The following is a 16,666-nucleotide window of genomic DNA, read 5'->3' on the forward strand; positions in this document are numbered from 1 at the left end:
TTCTGGGTGTGGTTGTCTTTTTCTTCTGCTGTTTTGCGAAATGATGTCTGCATTTTAGATGTGAAAGGAGAGAAGTTGCTGCTGGCCAAGACACGATCAGCCCCCAACCGGGCAGAACAACAACTGTGGCTTGTAGATGCCAGTCCCTAGGGGGCACAATATATCACTGCCTCTGGCAGAGTAAGTAAGCATGTTGGGGGTACTGGAGAGCTAGAGATCAGAGGCTTTCAGTCCAGTGAGCACATCTGCCTCTCATGTGGGATCAGTTCATAGAGGCTGCTTCAGGAATCCAGGACTCTCTGCAAGTCTCCGTGCTGTACAGCGCATGTCAGTAACTGCTCTTGACAGCAGAGAGGTCCAGGCGCGTTAGGCAAGGCTCAGTTCTAGGGCCTGCTAGGAATGAGCTCGTTTACTAGCAGAGCCTCCTGGAAGGGGTATGCCCAGGGCATCCAGCTGGGGGTTTCTTGTTGTGGGATTCAATGGGGTCTGGCCTAGCCTGTGCTAAGAACTTGTAAACATTAAAAGTCATGAAGGGGGATAAAGATAATATGCAAGCATTCCCTTTTATTTGGCTCGACTCCACATCCCAACCAATTTCAAAATAACACAAAGCAAGGGGGGAGGCAAGGAGCATAAGCGACCAGAGATCAAACGGTGCAATGGAACCGTTCAAGCTAGTCCGTCTAAACCACAGGGGATATACATCAAAGCCAATCCCTCAATCTTTGCGGTTATAGAAGGGAATCCATTGTATTGGAGGGAAGCCAGCGGCTAAGAGAAAATCTCTTTTGCACGAGAAACAAAAGAAAATCCAACAAGTTTCGGCCCAGTTGGTAAGATCGGTCTGGCGTGTCTAGGCTCAGCCACTGAGGAGTCCTCAAAGTGTAGCAAACACGCTCGTACACCTGGGATTTATTTTCCAATGAGGAATTTGCAGAACGTTGGGTCTTGCAAAGATATCACCCATAGGATTGCCCATATCTCAAAACCACGACACCAATAGCGGTATGCAAAATATTATTCAATAGCTAGGATTTCTTTCAAATGATCATTTTAGCTTTTCAATCCACAAGCCGTCTGATTGGCCATCTGCATTGCGTATTCCCAGGATAGTTAACAACAGCTCCAACTGTGACTACGAAGCAACGCAACTCTTCTCATCTCCCCTTTAGCGGAGCACCAAAGGCAGGTGTTGATAATATTGCTAAAATAAGGGAGTCTGTTTTCGGGAAGGCCGAACCTGGCTGCGACAACATTCCTCTCGGATTGTGATGAATATCTAAGGGAGATTGCGTGGACTAGAGAAATGGAACTTAATGTAGTTAAACGTAGAATGCGTGCTCTGGATAGAAACGACTCATTAATGCACCTCAAAAACCTTTAGCTGTTTAAGGACTTTGTTTCACATATGGAACTAAGCACGCTCTCGGGTTCTCGCCAATCGTACATACTGAAATCACCTTCTTGGTCATTCAGGGAGAAACCTTTAAGATTTAGAATGAACTGCGACCCAACCGTGGAGGTGTGAGGTTTCTTTTGGTGGATTACTCTCATCTATAATGCAAAAGCAATGTGAGGAAATCTTTGCTAAAATATAAGATTCTATTGCCAAATTTGTTTATTCCCCTTCAGCTGTATTTGTGGAAAATCTGTAGTCGACATTGAGTACTGTTTTTATTCCTTATTCGGCTGTGCTTTTAGCTTTTTTAGCGGAAATTATTGACCCATTGGGAGACCTTCCACTTTTAGCCAAATGTCTTTGGAGTTTAACGGAAGATTGATGAGATGGACATTTTGACTGGGTGTCTTATATATAATGGACGAATTACTCGAGAATGTGTATGATTTTTGCAATTCTTTCAAATGGTTATACATTTTGTTGCGTAAGGTTTCTGTAATGCAACCAAAACACAATAAAAAGAAGAAGAATTTAAAAAAAGAAAGTAGTAGCTCCAGTTGGGAACAGGACAGACTTGGAGCTGAGAAGGACACTGCTGCCCCTACTGGGCAATGTCAGAACTGTGCTTTGTGCCTGTTCTTCTGGATAGGAGCGGAACTGCAGCTGAACAGTAAACTAACCCAAACGAGCATGGGACAAAACTGATGCTGAGATGGTAACTGCCCCATGTAGGCAAAAGCAGAGCTTAGCCGGAAAGGTACCACCCTCTACAAGGGAAACACATAAGGTTGCAGGCTGCTGTAGCTTCTTCAATATTATAAAACAAACCAAGAAGACCAAAGTGGATCATAAAATAGTTTATTTGCATATAAATTTCACAAACGCTGTGCATTGAGAGTTATTTAAAAAGTTTTCTGCTTCAAACACCCCCTTGTAGCCCAGCGGCAGTGCTCTCACAACTTGGACAACTCCTGTCTGGAGTGTCTGGGACTGCAGGTTGTTCCTCGTGCCCTCCTTCCGGGCTTCCATCGCAAGACTCCGAAGTTGGGCGCAAGCAAGACCCAAACAGCTCTGAGCACCATTCACTCCCTCACCACTCATCCATTTAAATACTCATTAAGAAAAGGCAGTGATTCTCTCTTTGGTGTCCTTTATCTGCTCCCACACAGGCAGTTCCCTCCCCCAATGCAACACCATGAAAACAAATGACAACAATGAATCAATTTCCAGGCACTGGGCTCTTGTAAACCCCATTGCCTTCATATCAAGTGGGAAAAGAACCTGCTTAAATGGCTGCCAAGCAAAGCTAGAACGTTGGCTTAGTCAACGCTTAATCACACCTTCTGTGTACGGGGCCCCTTCCTATTGGGCTACGCAACGTTGGGCAATACCAGCTTTGCAGGAGAATCGGTGTTACGTGCACAACTGATAAACCATGTGAACCCAACAGAGTGCGGTCTCTGAAAGAGACAGTCTAAGAAAGAGGACTGTTCCCGTCCCGCCACAAAGAAGACAAACCATGCTTCGGCTCAACTTGCGACTTAGGACATTGTCCGTGACCCAAATACATGTATGCCATTGCTTCTTTGCCAGTGAAGTTCCCCAACTCATGCATGACTTGTACGTGTTTTAGAATGTGAAGAAATGTGCCCATTTTGTTGCCCTTCTGACCTGAGTCCAGTGTTTCGCCCATCCCCCCACAAACAAAAACTGGGACAAATGGGTTACCACGTTCCCAGTTAAAGCGCCAATCTCAAGATGTGCTTCAAAGTGGCAACGGGCAGTGTTGCAAAATTTGTTTTAGTTCCCCAATTGTTCGCTCATTTTTATGAGCCAGTGCAAACTGCTCAGTAGAGCATCTTTTCAATTTCTCACGTGAAGCAGTGACCCAACCGAACGGTCTAATGTAACACAAGTGAGCCCCACGCAAAAGGGCTAATGTCAAAATGGCAACCGGTGTCCCGTCTCAATGATCCACCTTAAGGAGTACAGTCTGCTAGGGCCCCCTTTAGAGGGAGGCTGGGCTTGGTACTAAAGAGATTTTGTATAACAATGATCGCCCATCTTATCAGGGAGATCCTATTTCTAGCCAATGCCTCGCCTCTGATGGTGGACTAAAGGGTCACTGCAGCCGCAGCCGGGACAGTAGTATCTTATTGTAGTGAACCACCTTGAGGGCACGTGCCACCATGTGCTGATTGCCTACTGTGCAACCCCCATCCCAACTGCCTGTGCAAGCATGCAAAACAGAGTCTCCTTCAACAACCTACCTGAGGGTCTGTGGCAGCATTCAAATATCCCCACCACAAAATGAGCGGGGACAGAAGTCCTGCCTCAGTGGCCAAACTGAACCTGCTCCCCAGCGTTGCCCCATTCCAATAGCTCCATCGCGAGAATAACATGAGACTGTGGTCTAGCCTCAGTGACGAAACACACTATGCACCCCCATTGCACATTCCAATAACACCACTGTGAAAATAAACCTAGACTGGCGTCTAGTCTCAATGCCCCAAGTTAATGTGGTGACCACTGCACCATGCCCAAAACTAAAATAAAATTAGACTGGTAACTAGTCTGTGTCTCTCCTCAACATGGACCCTGTGGCACCATGCCAGCATACCCCACTGCGTACATAAAGTGACTTGCGTCTCGTCTCTGGATGGCCCATGGGACCAAGACTCCATTGTTGACAAGTGCACAACAAACATAAGAGTGAGTGCTTCCCCCAAAAAGTTCTCGCTCCACCATGCATCAGTTTCCCAGGTTGCAGCTCAGCGATGCGCAGGAGGCAGACGCAATAGAGCCGCAGGAATAACCAGAACGTCCACCACGGTTCTCCAGATCCAACGTTTGGATGGCGGGTCTCTTTGGCAGTGGTATGGTATTCATGACCTACATGTGGGACAACACACTTTATTAGTTAACGAATTTACAAAGTGCAAACACAGAAAATTAAAATGGCCTCCTGAATACCCTCGGCCCACATCTGGCATACAGCCGCCAAAGCATGTAGTACACACCTTGTGAAGCGTGCTGCTTTGCGCCCATCTTCAGAGTTATGGCAGAGAGCTTGTTTAGTGTTGGCCCTAGGCCTTCACAGATGGTGGTGTTACAGAATTCCCCTACAGAATTATCTGCCCAATAAAGGAGAGCGTGGGCATCTAATAAAGCAGTAGAACCCGAGGAGGGGGGCATTACTGGGCTGGCAATGCCCCTGGGGCGATAGTTACAAGCCCAAGCAAAGCAAGGGCCTTAACATATCCCTGGGGGCATTACCAGACCAGTAAGACCACCCCCTCTCTGAGGGTTCTATTGGTATTGGTACCCCAGAACGTTCTATCGGGGAACTAACAGTGTTTTTTCTTAAGCTGCAAAATGGTGCGAAAGCTGTTTCTCAGCTCGAGGAAAAAAAGAAACAAAATGGCTGCCATGTATCACACTACACATAGTCCCTTCTCCCTTTCCATTGTGGCCAGACGACCAATGGAAAGGAACTTGAAACGCAGCGCTCGGAGCACCCATAGCACATAGGTCTTTGTCGCTCTGGAAGGGACCCGGCGAGGGCCAATCAGATAGTTTGTAACAATCGGATTCTCCCTCGCCAGGTGCTAATGTTGGTTATTTGTGGATGTTTGAACAGTGATGTTTGATTAATACAGAGTGACAGAAAGGGCCCGTTTATGATTACTTTCGGCTCGTTGAGCCTTTCAAGCACAAAAACAAGATCAGAAATCAATAAAATATACACAACATAACATGTTACATCTAAAAGACAGGTCCACCAGGAATTTCAAGGCATTTCCTACCAGTCCTCTCATGGCGTAAGCTGCCACCAATGGGGAAGAGATAGTTCCTAGAATAAAACCCCTCCCATCAAATGGAACCGCCCCTGACTACATCAAGCCTCAGCCCACAAGCTGGACCTGTACCTCCGGAAATGGCCCATTGATCCTATCGTTTACTGCATCGGCCTAGTCCCACTGCTAGCCTGGGTTACCCTGAACCTGATCTTCCGCACTGCAGACAAGAAGGCACCCAAAACCCTGGTTACACTCATCAAATCACCCAACAGAACAAATGAAAGTGTCCACCTCCTGAATCATGTGTGCTCTTGAACGAGGGACACTGCGTACTTTACGCAGGGAGGAATAAAAAGGAGAAAGCAATATCAAGTGTTATCAAATTTGAGAGTTTTTAGTTCCTACAACACTCGCATAACCGCACCCCGACTTCCTGGCATAGAATGTTACCCGCCACGATATGGCATCAATGCATGCTTACGTCAAGCCATTACGTCATGCTGTGATGATATCCATTTTGCGACATGATTGGGAATGTGAAGTATTGATGCGTGCACCCTTTACTGTAAATCAGAAAAATGCAATTGCTATAGAATTTTGATTTTAAGTATATATCTACCTGGGGAATTTAGTTTGGTTCAGAACGCATAAGAGCCAGGTCTTGACTTTCCACATGCCGTGGAATGGACTGCATAGGGGCGAGTCAATTCCAGGGGTAAGTGGCTTGTAAAATGAATGTGTAAACTTCAAAAGTAGGCTTTCCTGGAACAGAGACTAACCAATTGCACCCCGGGAAGGGCGCTCAACCAATCTGTTGGCTGGAAACACAGGTGGACCACTCTCGTTTTCCTGTCACCCGAAGCCTTTCCCCGGGTGCCACCATCTTGATTCTAAGGAGCCCACTCTCTGCTATCCCCCCACCCCTCCAAGACAACCTGCACCATACCCTATCACTTCCCTCCCCACTTGCATGTTGAACCAGAGCTTTGTGCTCCGTTCCTAGCGTGCCGTCCCGCGCACTGCAATATAAACAGAAAAGGGATTACTTCACTTTTCTATTTACTATGGCGCTGGCCCTCTTGTTTAACAGGAGATTGGGCTTTCGTGATATGAGCAGAAACTGTCTGCCGTTGAATAAAAACACACGAAAAAAACCTATTTTCACTGTGGGGTGATAACAGCAATCACTAGGGGGTGTACATGGGCGGTAAGAGCCCTGATCCCTCGCTTCGCTCAAGCCTACCTAAGCGCGGGCTGGCGGGCCGTTACCAGCTTTTTGTCTTTACGCACCTTTAATGCGACTATGAGGTAGTGCCTTTAAGGATGGACACTTGTGCAAGCTTCACACCAGATGTTCATCTCTGATACACAACTTGCATTTTCTCTGGAGAAAGGGGGTACAGCTGCGGGTTTGGCGTGCACGCTTGGCCTGCTAAATGTGCCCGGTTTCTGTGCAAGTAAAGATTAACCTGGAGGCGCCTTGACGACTCTACTCGCAATTTATGGAGCAGTGCGTCCACCTGCAAACACACACCAAGAGCTTTTGTATTGTGAAGGTTTGAAAAAGGGTTCGGACTTCAAAAACATATTGACTAATGCATACAAACTTGACCTCTGCCTGCACTTGCTGTCTCTTTCACCAAGAAGTACATATTCTGGGTAAACACACAGCCTTATATCCTGCTCCAACTAAGTGAACTCCCACTACCCCTGTCATTACTAGAACCTGGACCTCTACAGTGCATGCAAGTGTAACAGGCTGCAGCCGAGGCTAGCCCTCCTCGTGGAGCCAAAAAGACCAGTGTGGAAATTGTTATGTAAAGGGTTTTCCACGATACTGTATACTTTTAAAACCATAGAAGGAATTCCAGTTTCAGCAGTTTACACAAATGTGCGTGGAAAGGTTTGGGAGGCGCTGGGTTCTAAAAACAACATCAGAACATGGGGAAGTGTGAACAGGCCAGGAAAAAGGTTCTAATTTTAGGCCGAAACCTGAAAACTAAAAGAGTAGAGGCCAAAGACTACATCTGCAGGCATCTGCATATAGCTCCTAGATGTACTTATCGCATGAAAAGTCTTTAATTGGGGTATTTTGCTATTCATCACTGCACAGTGTTCTAGGCACTCATCCCTATTATTTTAGGGGTATGAGCAGGTAACTTCATTGGTTTTCGGGGGATTAGCGAGTTTCACGCCAGCTCTAATGTATATGCAATGTCCAGGGGTACCATCTTGAGATTGCATACCATTTTATAACTTTCACGAGTTGCACTATTTATTTTCACTCTGGGCTTCAAGGCACATCTCTACCTTTAGATGTCTGTTAGTATAGGATCACTTGTATGCGGCATACTTGCCGACACCAGGAATTCGTTCTATGCACGTCTCCCAGAGCTCGTGCCAGTGAGTTTGCCCTCATGGAGAGGTCATGCATGTGTTGCCCTGCCCATTCCCTTTCGCCCATTGTGGACCCCTGCATTTACGTTTTGGCACAGCCTATCCTTTGCTCCGTCACTCCTGAGAATTGACATGACAATCAGAGATTTTGGACCGGGGAATTACAGTGGGCCTCTAAAAAAATAATACTTGACAATCCTGGCCTGCACACTTCAAGGGCTTCCAGAGGAAAGCCTGGGGCCATTGCACAACTATGCTTCCACTAGGTCTAGTACTTCTTCCAGAGTACCAGACAATGTTGTCACTGGAAATTGCTCGTTACAGGGTTTTTTATTTTTCCTCTTCTACATCAGAATTCCATCCGATCCACTGCCCAGCATTAACTACCCACCCCTCTTCCACAATCCCATATATTCACTAAAGTGCTGATTAGCACAATATACAAATGTTATTATGTAGATGACATGTTACTTACCCAGTAATAGTTTTTCTGTGGCTTGTATCAGTTTACAGATGCATGTAATGCACATTCTGTCATCTAGTGCTTGGTTTGGAGTTTTACATGCGGTTTACTTGCATAGTAAAAAAGGGCGTTGTTAGGGGCATTCCTGTCACACTATCCCTAACCTACATATGTTGGTACCCATGATGCTCAACGCGTCAATGTCCTCTGATTGTTTTTTGTTGTGATTTAACTTTGTGGGAGCAGTAATAAAATACCAGCAGGTTGCACGTCATGGAGCATCCATATGGCAAGGTTGAATGGGTGCATGGGACTCCAAACAGATACAAACCACAGAAAGGCTATCATCGAGTAAGTAACATTGGTCTTCCGCGGCATGTGAATCTACTTAGATTCTCATACTATGCATAGATTAGAGCAGTGATCTACAACCTTTGGCTCACCAGATGTTGTCGACGTCGACTGCAACTCCTATCAGCCCTAGCCAGCATATTCAATGCAGGGGATCATGGGAGTCTAAATCCAAAACATCTGCAGATCCCTGGATTAGAGAGTAGGATACTAAGCCGACAATGGGTGAGAGGAAGGAAACGTGGAAAACAAGGGACTCGTACTATTGGTCCCACCTGTAACTCTTCCATCGCATGCATGTCGAAGCAATAGTGCTTCATGAACGTGTGAACAGAACTGTATGTTGCGGGCTTTCAAATGGCATTTAATGGAACATTTGCAATGAGCCCCCTCTCTCTTGTGGAATGAGCTTTAAGAGCGTATGGAAGAGTCCTTTGGGCATTAGCCCATAATTCTGCATCAAAATATTCCCCCAAAAGAAATGCCGAATTGCGAGGTGCACATTTCCACGCAATGATATGTGTGTGGGGTTAGGGTAATACTAAATATAAGGGGAGTATGGGGAGGCTACAGGGGGGGTCTCCCCCTTCATATAATTGTGGGGAAATGTGCAAAAAAAGACATTGGGGGTCATTACGAAATGGGCGGTAGCCATGGTGCTACTAGCACCATGGCTGCCTCCCATACCGTGACCGAGTCCGGTCTTGTTCAATGGGGACTTACCGGTCCATTCCGACCCTGGAGAGACCGGTAAGTCCCCATTGAACAAACCATTCCTCATTCCCATTTGAGCCCCCACAGGGCTCAATGGGAATGGGGAGGGTGCTAATAACGGGCTCGCGAATGGTAAGCCCGTTATTAGAGCCCTGGTCCCTTAGCGGGACCGGTAAAGGACGTGTGGTCCGACCACACATCCCTTACGGTTCCCGCTAAGGGACTTCAGAATTGTGCGGTAGGGGATTAACGGCACTGGTCTCCTTACCAGTGCCCGGTATCCCCTACCGCCCTACTCAGAATGAGGCCCATTATCTTTACGTATCACACAGATCCGTCCGGTATACAGATTTGGGACATTCATGTAGGCAGCACACTGTTCTTGTTTTGGTGACCGGGTACCCCTCCATACCTGTAGCAAAAGGCACAAAGAATTGGCTGCTCTTGCATAGCTAGTTCTGGCCCTGTAAAGCATGCCTTGGCTGCGCACATCAATTGTATGCAGTGCTTTTTCATCTTTGGAAAGTGGGGTTTTGAAAAAGGCTGGCCATTTTGAACCCAAGGTACCAACGGTGGCCCTGGACAATGAAATATGAAAGCATGCATCTTTCAGGCCCAGGGTCGCAGTGTAATCTCCTCTCTTTTACAAGCGGATGGACCTCCTGATATGTTACACATTTCTGGTCTACCAAACTTGTTTGCAAGTCACCCCATTGTGAGGTCTTTTTCGGTGCTAGGAAATACACAAAGTAAAGGTCTGTATCCTCCTTGATAGCCCCCTTCCAGAGCAGGCTGCAGGCAACAGATTCCGATGGTCTGGAGGGTGCTGACGGTGTCTTGGGCGGGAGAGGGGGGAGATTGTATGGTCTTGCTTTAAGTTCTAAGCAATATTTTGTTATATTGTTTGTAGCACTGGCTTACAGGTGGCAATATGCTATTCTGCCCCCTAGTGAAAGGGTACTTTAGTGTGCCATTGCTTAGAAAAGGTGCCTTTGTGGGTGTTTCTCTCACACGGACTCTGCCACAACCTTGGATTTGGACTGGCAGGTTGCTTGAGAGAAACTTGGTGGACCATGTGCCCAGGTGGTCTGGGTGAATTGAATTGAACACCCTGTTGAGGCGTTGCATTGCCTTGGTGGTGTGGGGCCGGTAAGGCTTTTATGTAGATGGCGTGCCACGGGACAGGTAGGAGCGCCCAGAAAGCTGGACAAGGCTTTTGAGTGGGTCAGAATTCTTTTTTAGGGCGTCATCCACATATTTCCCAAACACTGTCCTCTAAGAGGTTTGTTTGTCAATGTTGTCTGTGTCGCCAGGCAGAACCCTGTGCAGCAGAGGCAGGAATGTCTCTCAAGGACTTTAGCACTGCCGATTTGACAGCCAGAAGCCTCTGCGGCATCGAAGCCTTTCTCAATTACAGCATTAGCTGCCAACTGTCCTTTCCTAATGATTGCCTTTAACCAGTGTTGCAAGGTGTCAGACATGTCTTTAATTAATGCTTCAATGTTGACTCACAGGGTGTGACCTTAATGTGCCGTAAAGGCTGTGGCATTTGCTACTTGCAGGATGCCACTGAAGTTAGCCCTTTGCAACTGCGTTATATTTAAGAATTATTTTTTACTTTTCTTGTCAGGATGTAACTGATGTGCCAGACCTTTTTCTGGCATTAGCGACCACTAAGGAGTCTGGAGAAAGCGGAACACAGCTGCTACCCCTGGCAGTCCCCTTGCAAACCCTGGTGGGGGTGGACATCTGGCATCGTGAATGCCGCTTCAAAGGTGTGGAGGAAGCAGAGAGACTCTCTGGTCTGCCCATTTAGAAGTCATCAGGAATGGTCTCCACTTGCCAGTTGGCCGTGCCGTGTGGGCAGTACTCAAGAGTCCCCGACCGGCATGTGGCTCAAACCTCCAGAAAGGCCCTGGGCAGAGCTATTCACACAGCAGGCAAGAGAAGAAGGGGACCCTTCTTGGGCTACATTGATATATTCCTGAAATTATTGATCCATTATGTGGACTAAAGCCTTCCACACCAATGAGCTGTGACCAGCAAGGCAATCCCCAAACCACAGAAGGAAAATTATCTTACACCCCCATTAAGGATGACCTATCAAGAAGACAGTGAAAAGAGAAGTGGGTGGTTAGGAGCCCGATACGGCCCCTATGAATCTGGGGCCAGACACTAGACTCAGCCCAGCATGTTACTTGCCCCGATGAAGCCCTTCAACCAAGTTGCAGCATTTCCTCAATTCATTTGAAAGCTCATTATTAGCTGCAGGTTATAATTGAGAAGAACAAAAAATACTATTTCCCTTGTTCTGTGCCGATCAGCATGGAGGCAGTAGCACAGCTGAAAGGAACAGGAGTATCAATTAAGAGGGAGTAATTGAGAACCCCAGAAGGCTAACAGAGCAGCTCCAAGAGTATTTATATGGGAGTATTTATTAGATAAATTAAGAAGGAAACATTCCAAAGGTAAGAGGCTTTGCGTCTTGGATCTGGGCTGGGCTGAAGTGGGCTGAAGTGCTGCTGACATTACAATAAACTATGTATTGGTTTATCCACTGCACATAGTCCATCAATTTTGCTGCAGGAGCTAGTAATCAGCGTTCCAATTCCTTATTGGGTGGTTCATACAATATATAACATGAATCTATTTCTTTTTCCAACGCTTTTTTAATTTTCCTCCTTCCTCAGGGCCAACAAATCACATTCATATTCACATATTTCAATATCAACATTGCACATAAATGAAAAACATAAATCATCCAACATTTTATGTTATACAATTTAGTGATGGTGATCCAAGCACCATCATAAAAAATGATAAATACTACATAGTATGTGTATCAGAGGCCATTCCACATCAGGGAGATGAGGTTACAATTTCAATCGAAGACAGGGAGAAAAAATATATAATATATGTATCTACATAAAGAGATCTTCCACTTCAATAAAATAATTTAACTTTCATGTTTCACCACTGTGTTCAGCATGCATCAAACTCCATGTGTTTTGCCTCAAATATCAAATACTTTATAGTATTCAAATTTCACAGTGAACTGCTACTAAGGTGAACCAGGATACATCTGTGTCTCCAGCACCCATATGTTAAACCACTAATCTCACAATGGCTTTCCCACTTATCTCCCCAACCTAAGGCCACCTTAAATCAGAGGTTAAAGGGCCATGCATTTGTCTACTCTATGGGCCTCATTACAGGCTAGGCGGTCTGGAAATAACAGTGGCGGTAAACCCGCCGCCACTGTTAATTCCGGACCGCCCGATCTCGAGTCCTGCAGGCGGGAGGTGGCGTTCCCGCCAGGTGTGACCTGGCAGGTTTACCACCGCCCGCCTGCAGGCGGACGTGGAAACACCGGCACTATCACAAGATGGTGCCGGTGTTTCCATGGTCCCCATTCCCATCGAGTCCTATGGGACTCAATGGGAATGGGGATTTACACCATTCCGCCTCCGGAATTCCCGGGTCGCTGGGGTTGTAATGCCCCGGTAATTGCGGGAATCACGGAGGCGGAATGGTAATATGAGCCCGGCGGTAACCAGGCTGCTTTCCCGCCTCGGTTACCGCCGGACTCGTAATGAGGTTGTGTTGGTTGGGGGTGTTCTTACCTTTCTATCACGTTACAGCAGTTCTTTTATGAAAGGACAATTGTCCAAGTATGGAGGGCAGTCTACAATATAAGATGAATATCAACCTATTATCCACCAATTGCCCAATCCTCACGGTATTTAAAAAAAAAACATTCTAAGGGTGTTTCTCTAAGTTACATTCCTTAAAGAATTGTGTCCACAATTAGGACAATTCCCACTGACTGTTTGATTCCAGCGCCCTTCCACAATATTGTAACTGGGCAAAAATAGAATTGAAATGAGTGCCCATTCCCAAACCCTGGAGCTTGCTTATTTCAAACAATAAGCCTAATAAAAAAAACGACCATTCTTACCTATATCGTGCTCTTGTTACACAAGTGTGCACCATGCAACCCGCCGACACGGCTCCAATGCTTAAATATCAACAACTAACCAACCTTATTCTGCACATGCGCCAAGGCGAGACACCAGTCTCAGCGCTTATACTGCTCATGGGCACTTAGGAGACACTACTCCAGTGCACATGCCTACTAATGCACGTGTACTTTCAATTAACACTCATCTCTGGTGCTCATCCGATTTCTTACATTACGATCTAGTTTAACACAAAATACATTCAGACCCATTGGTTCTGGTTTCCCTAAATACATTAGAGCTGTTATCCATCCTTGGTCTAAATTAAAATAATGTTCCTTCAATCTAATTCCCCCATTGTCTGGATTAAAATATATATTCCTTATTTTTTAAAGGGCTCTTTAAATTGCTTCCCTTTAACCTCATTGATATATTTTGAAAATCCAGATTAAATTTCTAAAAGCAGGAAGGAGCATTAGCAATTATACAGTAGTTTAAATTATTTGAGCAAACAGTAAATTAGCATAATAAGAACAACCTAAAATGTAAGTGAAATGAGGAAGAATAAACCCTTAGGCATTTGAGGCTAATAATTAGTGACGACCGATTGGTTGGAGATGATTTTCGGGACTGATAAACCCGTCATATTGCAAGTAGACGGGCTGGAGGGATTAGTGTCTCTGCGCGGCACATGCGCATTAGACGCGCTTGTGCGCCATAGGGGTTTCAGTGTGATTTCTAGTTACATGCTTCATGAATTGCTAACAGGCCAGTAGCGGCAGGCTTTTCAAAATATATCAATGAGGTTACAGGAAAGCAATTTAGAGAGCCTTTTAAAAAATAAGGAATAAATATTTTAATCCAGACAACGGGTGAGTGAAGGAAAATCTATTTTAATTTAGACAAAGGCTGGATAACAGCTTAAATGTATTTAGAGAAACCAGAACCAATTGGTCTGAATGTATTTTGTGTTAAACTAAATCGGATGAGCACTAGAGATTAGTGTTTCTTGAAAATACACATACCTCAATAGGCATGTGCAAGGGAGTAGTGTCTTCAAAGTGCACGTGCGCGGTCTAAGCAATAACTGGAGACTGGCGTCTGGACAGGACACGTGTGCGAGATAGGATTGGTTATTTTTTTGTAGCTATTTATTGAAGCCTTGAAGCTGTGCCGGTGGGTTACATGGTGCACACTTGTGAGAGACTCGTGAGTTGCTAACAAGAGCACAATATAGGTAAGAATGGTCGTTTTTTATTAGGCTTATTGTTTGAAATAAGCAAGCTCTAGGGGTTTGGGAATGGGCACTCATCTCAATTCTATTTTTGCCCAGTTACAGTATTGTGGAAGGGCGCAGGAATCAAACAGTCAGTGGGAATTGTCCTAATTGTGGACACAAGCATTTAAGGAAGGTAAGAGAAACACCCTTAAAATGGTTACAAAAAACGCCAACAGCATAGCTCTCAACCATTTGTGTTGCAAAGGCGGGTGAAATCACCGGATTTTGTTTTTGGCGGGTGAGACGCCCATTGGAATGAATGGGCGTGCAGGAGGCTTGGCGGGTGAGTCAGCCTTTTACAAGGCGGGTGACACCCACCAAAAGCGTGTGAGTTGAGAGCTATGCAGTAAGGATTAGGCAATTGGTGGATAATAGGTTGATATTCATCTTATATTGTAGACTGCCCTCCATACTTGGCCTTTCATAAAAAGATCTGCTATAACGTGATTGAAAGGTAGCAACACCCCCCAACCAACACAGAGTAGACAAATGCATGACCCTTTAACCTCTGATTAAGGGTGGCCTTAGGTTGGGGAGATAAGTGGGAAAGCCATTGTGAGATTAGTGGTTTAACATATGGGTGCTGGAGACACAGATGTATCCTGGTTCACCTTAGTAGCAGTTCACTGTGAAATTTGAATACTATAAAGTATTCGATATTTGAGGCAAAACACATGGAGTTTGATGCATGCTGAACACAGTGGTGAAAACATGAAAGTTGAATGATTTTCATTGAAATGGAAGATCTCTTTATGTAGATACATATATTATATATTTTCTCTCCCTGTCTTCGATTGAAATTGTAACCTCATCCCCCGGATGTGGAACGGCCTCTGATACACATACTATGTGGTATTTATCATATTTTATGATGGTGCTTGGATCACCATTACTAAATTGTATTGTCCCGGGAGGATAGCTCAGCGGCAACATGCTCGCCTTCGAAGCAAGGCGACCCAAAGCAACACAGTTTCGATCCCCGGGTCCGCTCTTAGAAACCTCTGGGTATTTAAGCGCATTATAAATACGCAACTAAGACAAAAAAAAACAATGACACAACTGAAAAAACAAACAATTCCTGTAACAGCGCCTCAATGCCCGCGGGCTGTGTGAGCGCTTTAAAAATGCGAAATAAATAAATAAAAAAATTAAAATGTTGGATGATTTATGTTTTTCATTGATGTCAAATGTTGATATTGAAATATGTGAATATGAAGTTGATTTGTTGGCCCTGAGGAAGGAAGAAAATGAAAAAAGCGTTGGAAAAAGAAATAGATTCATGTTATATATTGTATGAACCACCCAATAAGGAATTGGAACGCTGATTACTAGCTCCTGCAGCAAAATTGATGGACTACGTGCAGTGGATAAACCAGTACATAGTTGATTGTATACCTTTGGTATGGACTCACAAGGGAACCGAGAGTCTAGATTAGTAATCCTTGTAACTAGGAGGTTTAATGGTGTGCATTTACTAAGAAAATCAACCAGGAACCTATGTGTAGTGGTGTGCGCAGCAGAGTACATGTCCACCTCCCCAATTCATTTGAGGGTGTATTTTTTTGGTGCAGACGTTAGCTTGGTCTGAAGGTTCAAATCGGAAAATGGTGAAGGAGCAAGCAGCAGTTAATGGGTCCTTGATATTAATAAGCCAAAGACGACTGAACGAACATGGATACTGGATGCTCAACCCAAAATGCTAACCCAACCACTGTGACAACTTTGCAACAGATAATCACCTTTCTGTTTCTCTCAGGCAGCAGGCTTCATCAAAGTTTCCATCTTCAGACTGTCGCGAAACCTCTCCTGAAGTTTGCAGATGATGCGCTCCTTCTCCAGGGAATCCTGGAGGAATTTCTAACCAGTAAGAAGAGAGAACATAGTTAGGCCTATGAACCATGCTAATGGGGGCAAATAATACAGCCTGACCAAAAACCACAGATACAACCAACCACCTTCTATTTCAATTCATGCCTCTCTCGCCTCTTTTCAATTTATCTCCCCCCTCCTTCGTCTACATCATTCAACTCTCATGCTTGACTGTTTACTATCTTACACTTTCTTTCACTTCCTTTTACCCTCCAATCAGATTCATTTGCTTCTCTTCATTCTCAGTCCCTAGGCATTTTTGCACGTATGCCTTATTTTCCTCAGAACAACAAATGCACGCATCGTCTCCCACATCAAGGTCCAGCCAAGATCTCTTCCCTGTCCATCTCCGCCACCTTACACTTTGAGGTCTTTTCCCTGGCCAATCTCCTTCTCTTTGCTCTGTGAAGTGTCGTCTCTTACCCCTTTTCACCA

General features: G+C 45.2%; 1 protein-coding gene across 5 annotated transcripts in view; it reads right to left on the reverse strand.

The window, feature by feature from the left end:
• Positions 1-2,241: 2,241 nt before the first annotated feature.
• The window catches only part of LOC138521867 (putative leucine-rich repeat-containing protein DDB_G0290503), a 141,902-nt gene continuing 127,477 nt past the window's right edge, over positions 2,242-16,666 (reverse strand). For all 5 annotated transcript variants that reach the window (XM_069635018.1, XM_069635015.1, XM_069635014.1 and 2 more), the window contains 2 exons: positions 16,102-16,219; positions 2,242-4,291 (listed from right to left, as the gene is read on the reverse strand). In XM_069635018.1, the coding sequence (XP_069491119.1) occupies positions 16,115-16,219 (105 nt within the window). In that variant the 3' untranslated portion in view covers positions 2,242-4,291; positions 16,102-16,114. The remainder of the gene's footprint in view (positions 4,292-16,101; positions 16,220-16,666) is intronic.

Source organism: Ambystoma mexicanum, chromosome 13, assembly GCF_040938575.1.
Source record: "Ambystoma mexicanum isolate Mex_15411 chromosome 13, UKY_AmexF1_1, whole genome shotgun sequence".
Classification (NCBI taxonomy): Eukaryota; Metazoa; Chordata; class Amphibia; order Caudata; family Ambystomatidae; genus Ambystoma; species Ambystoma mexicanum.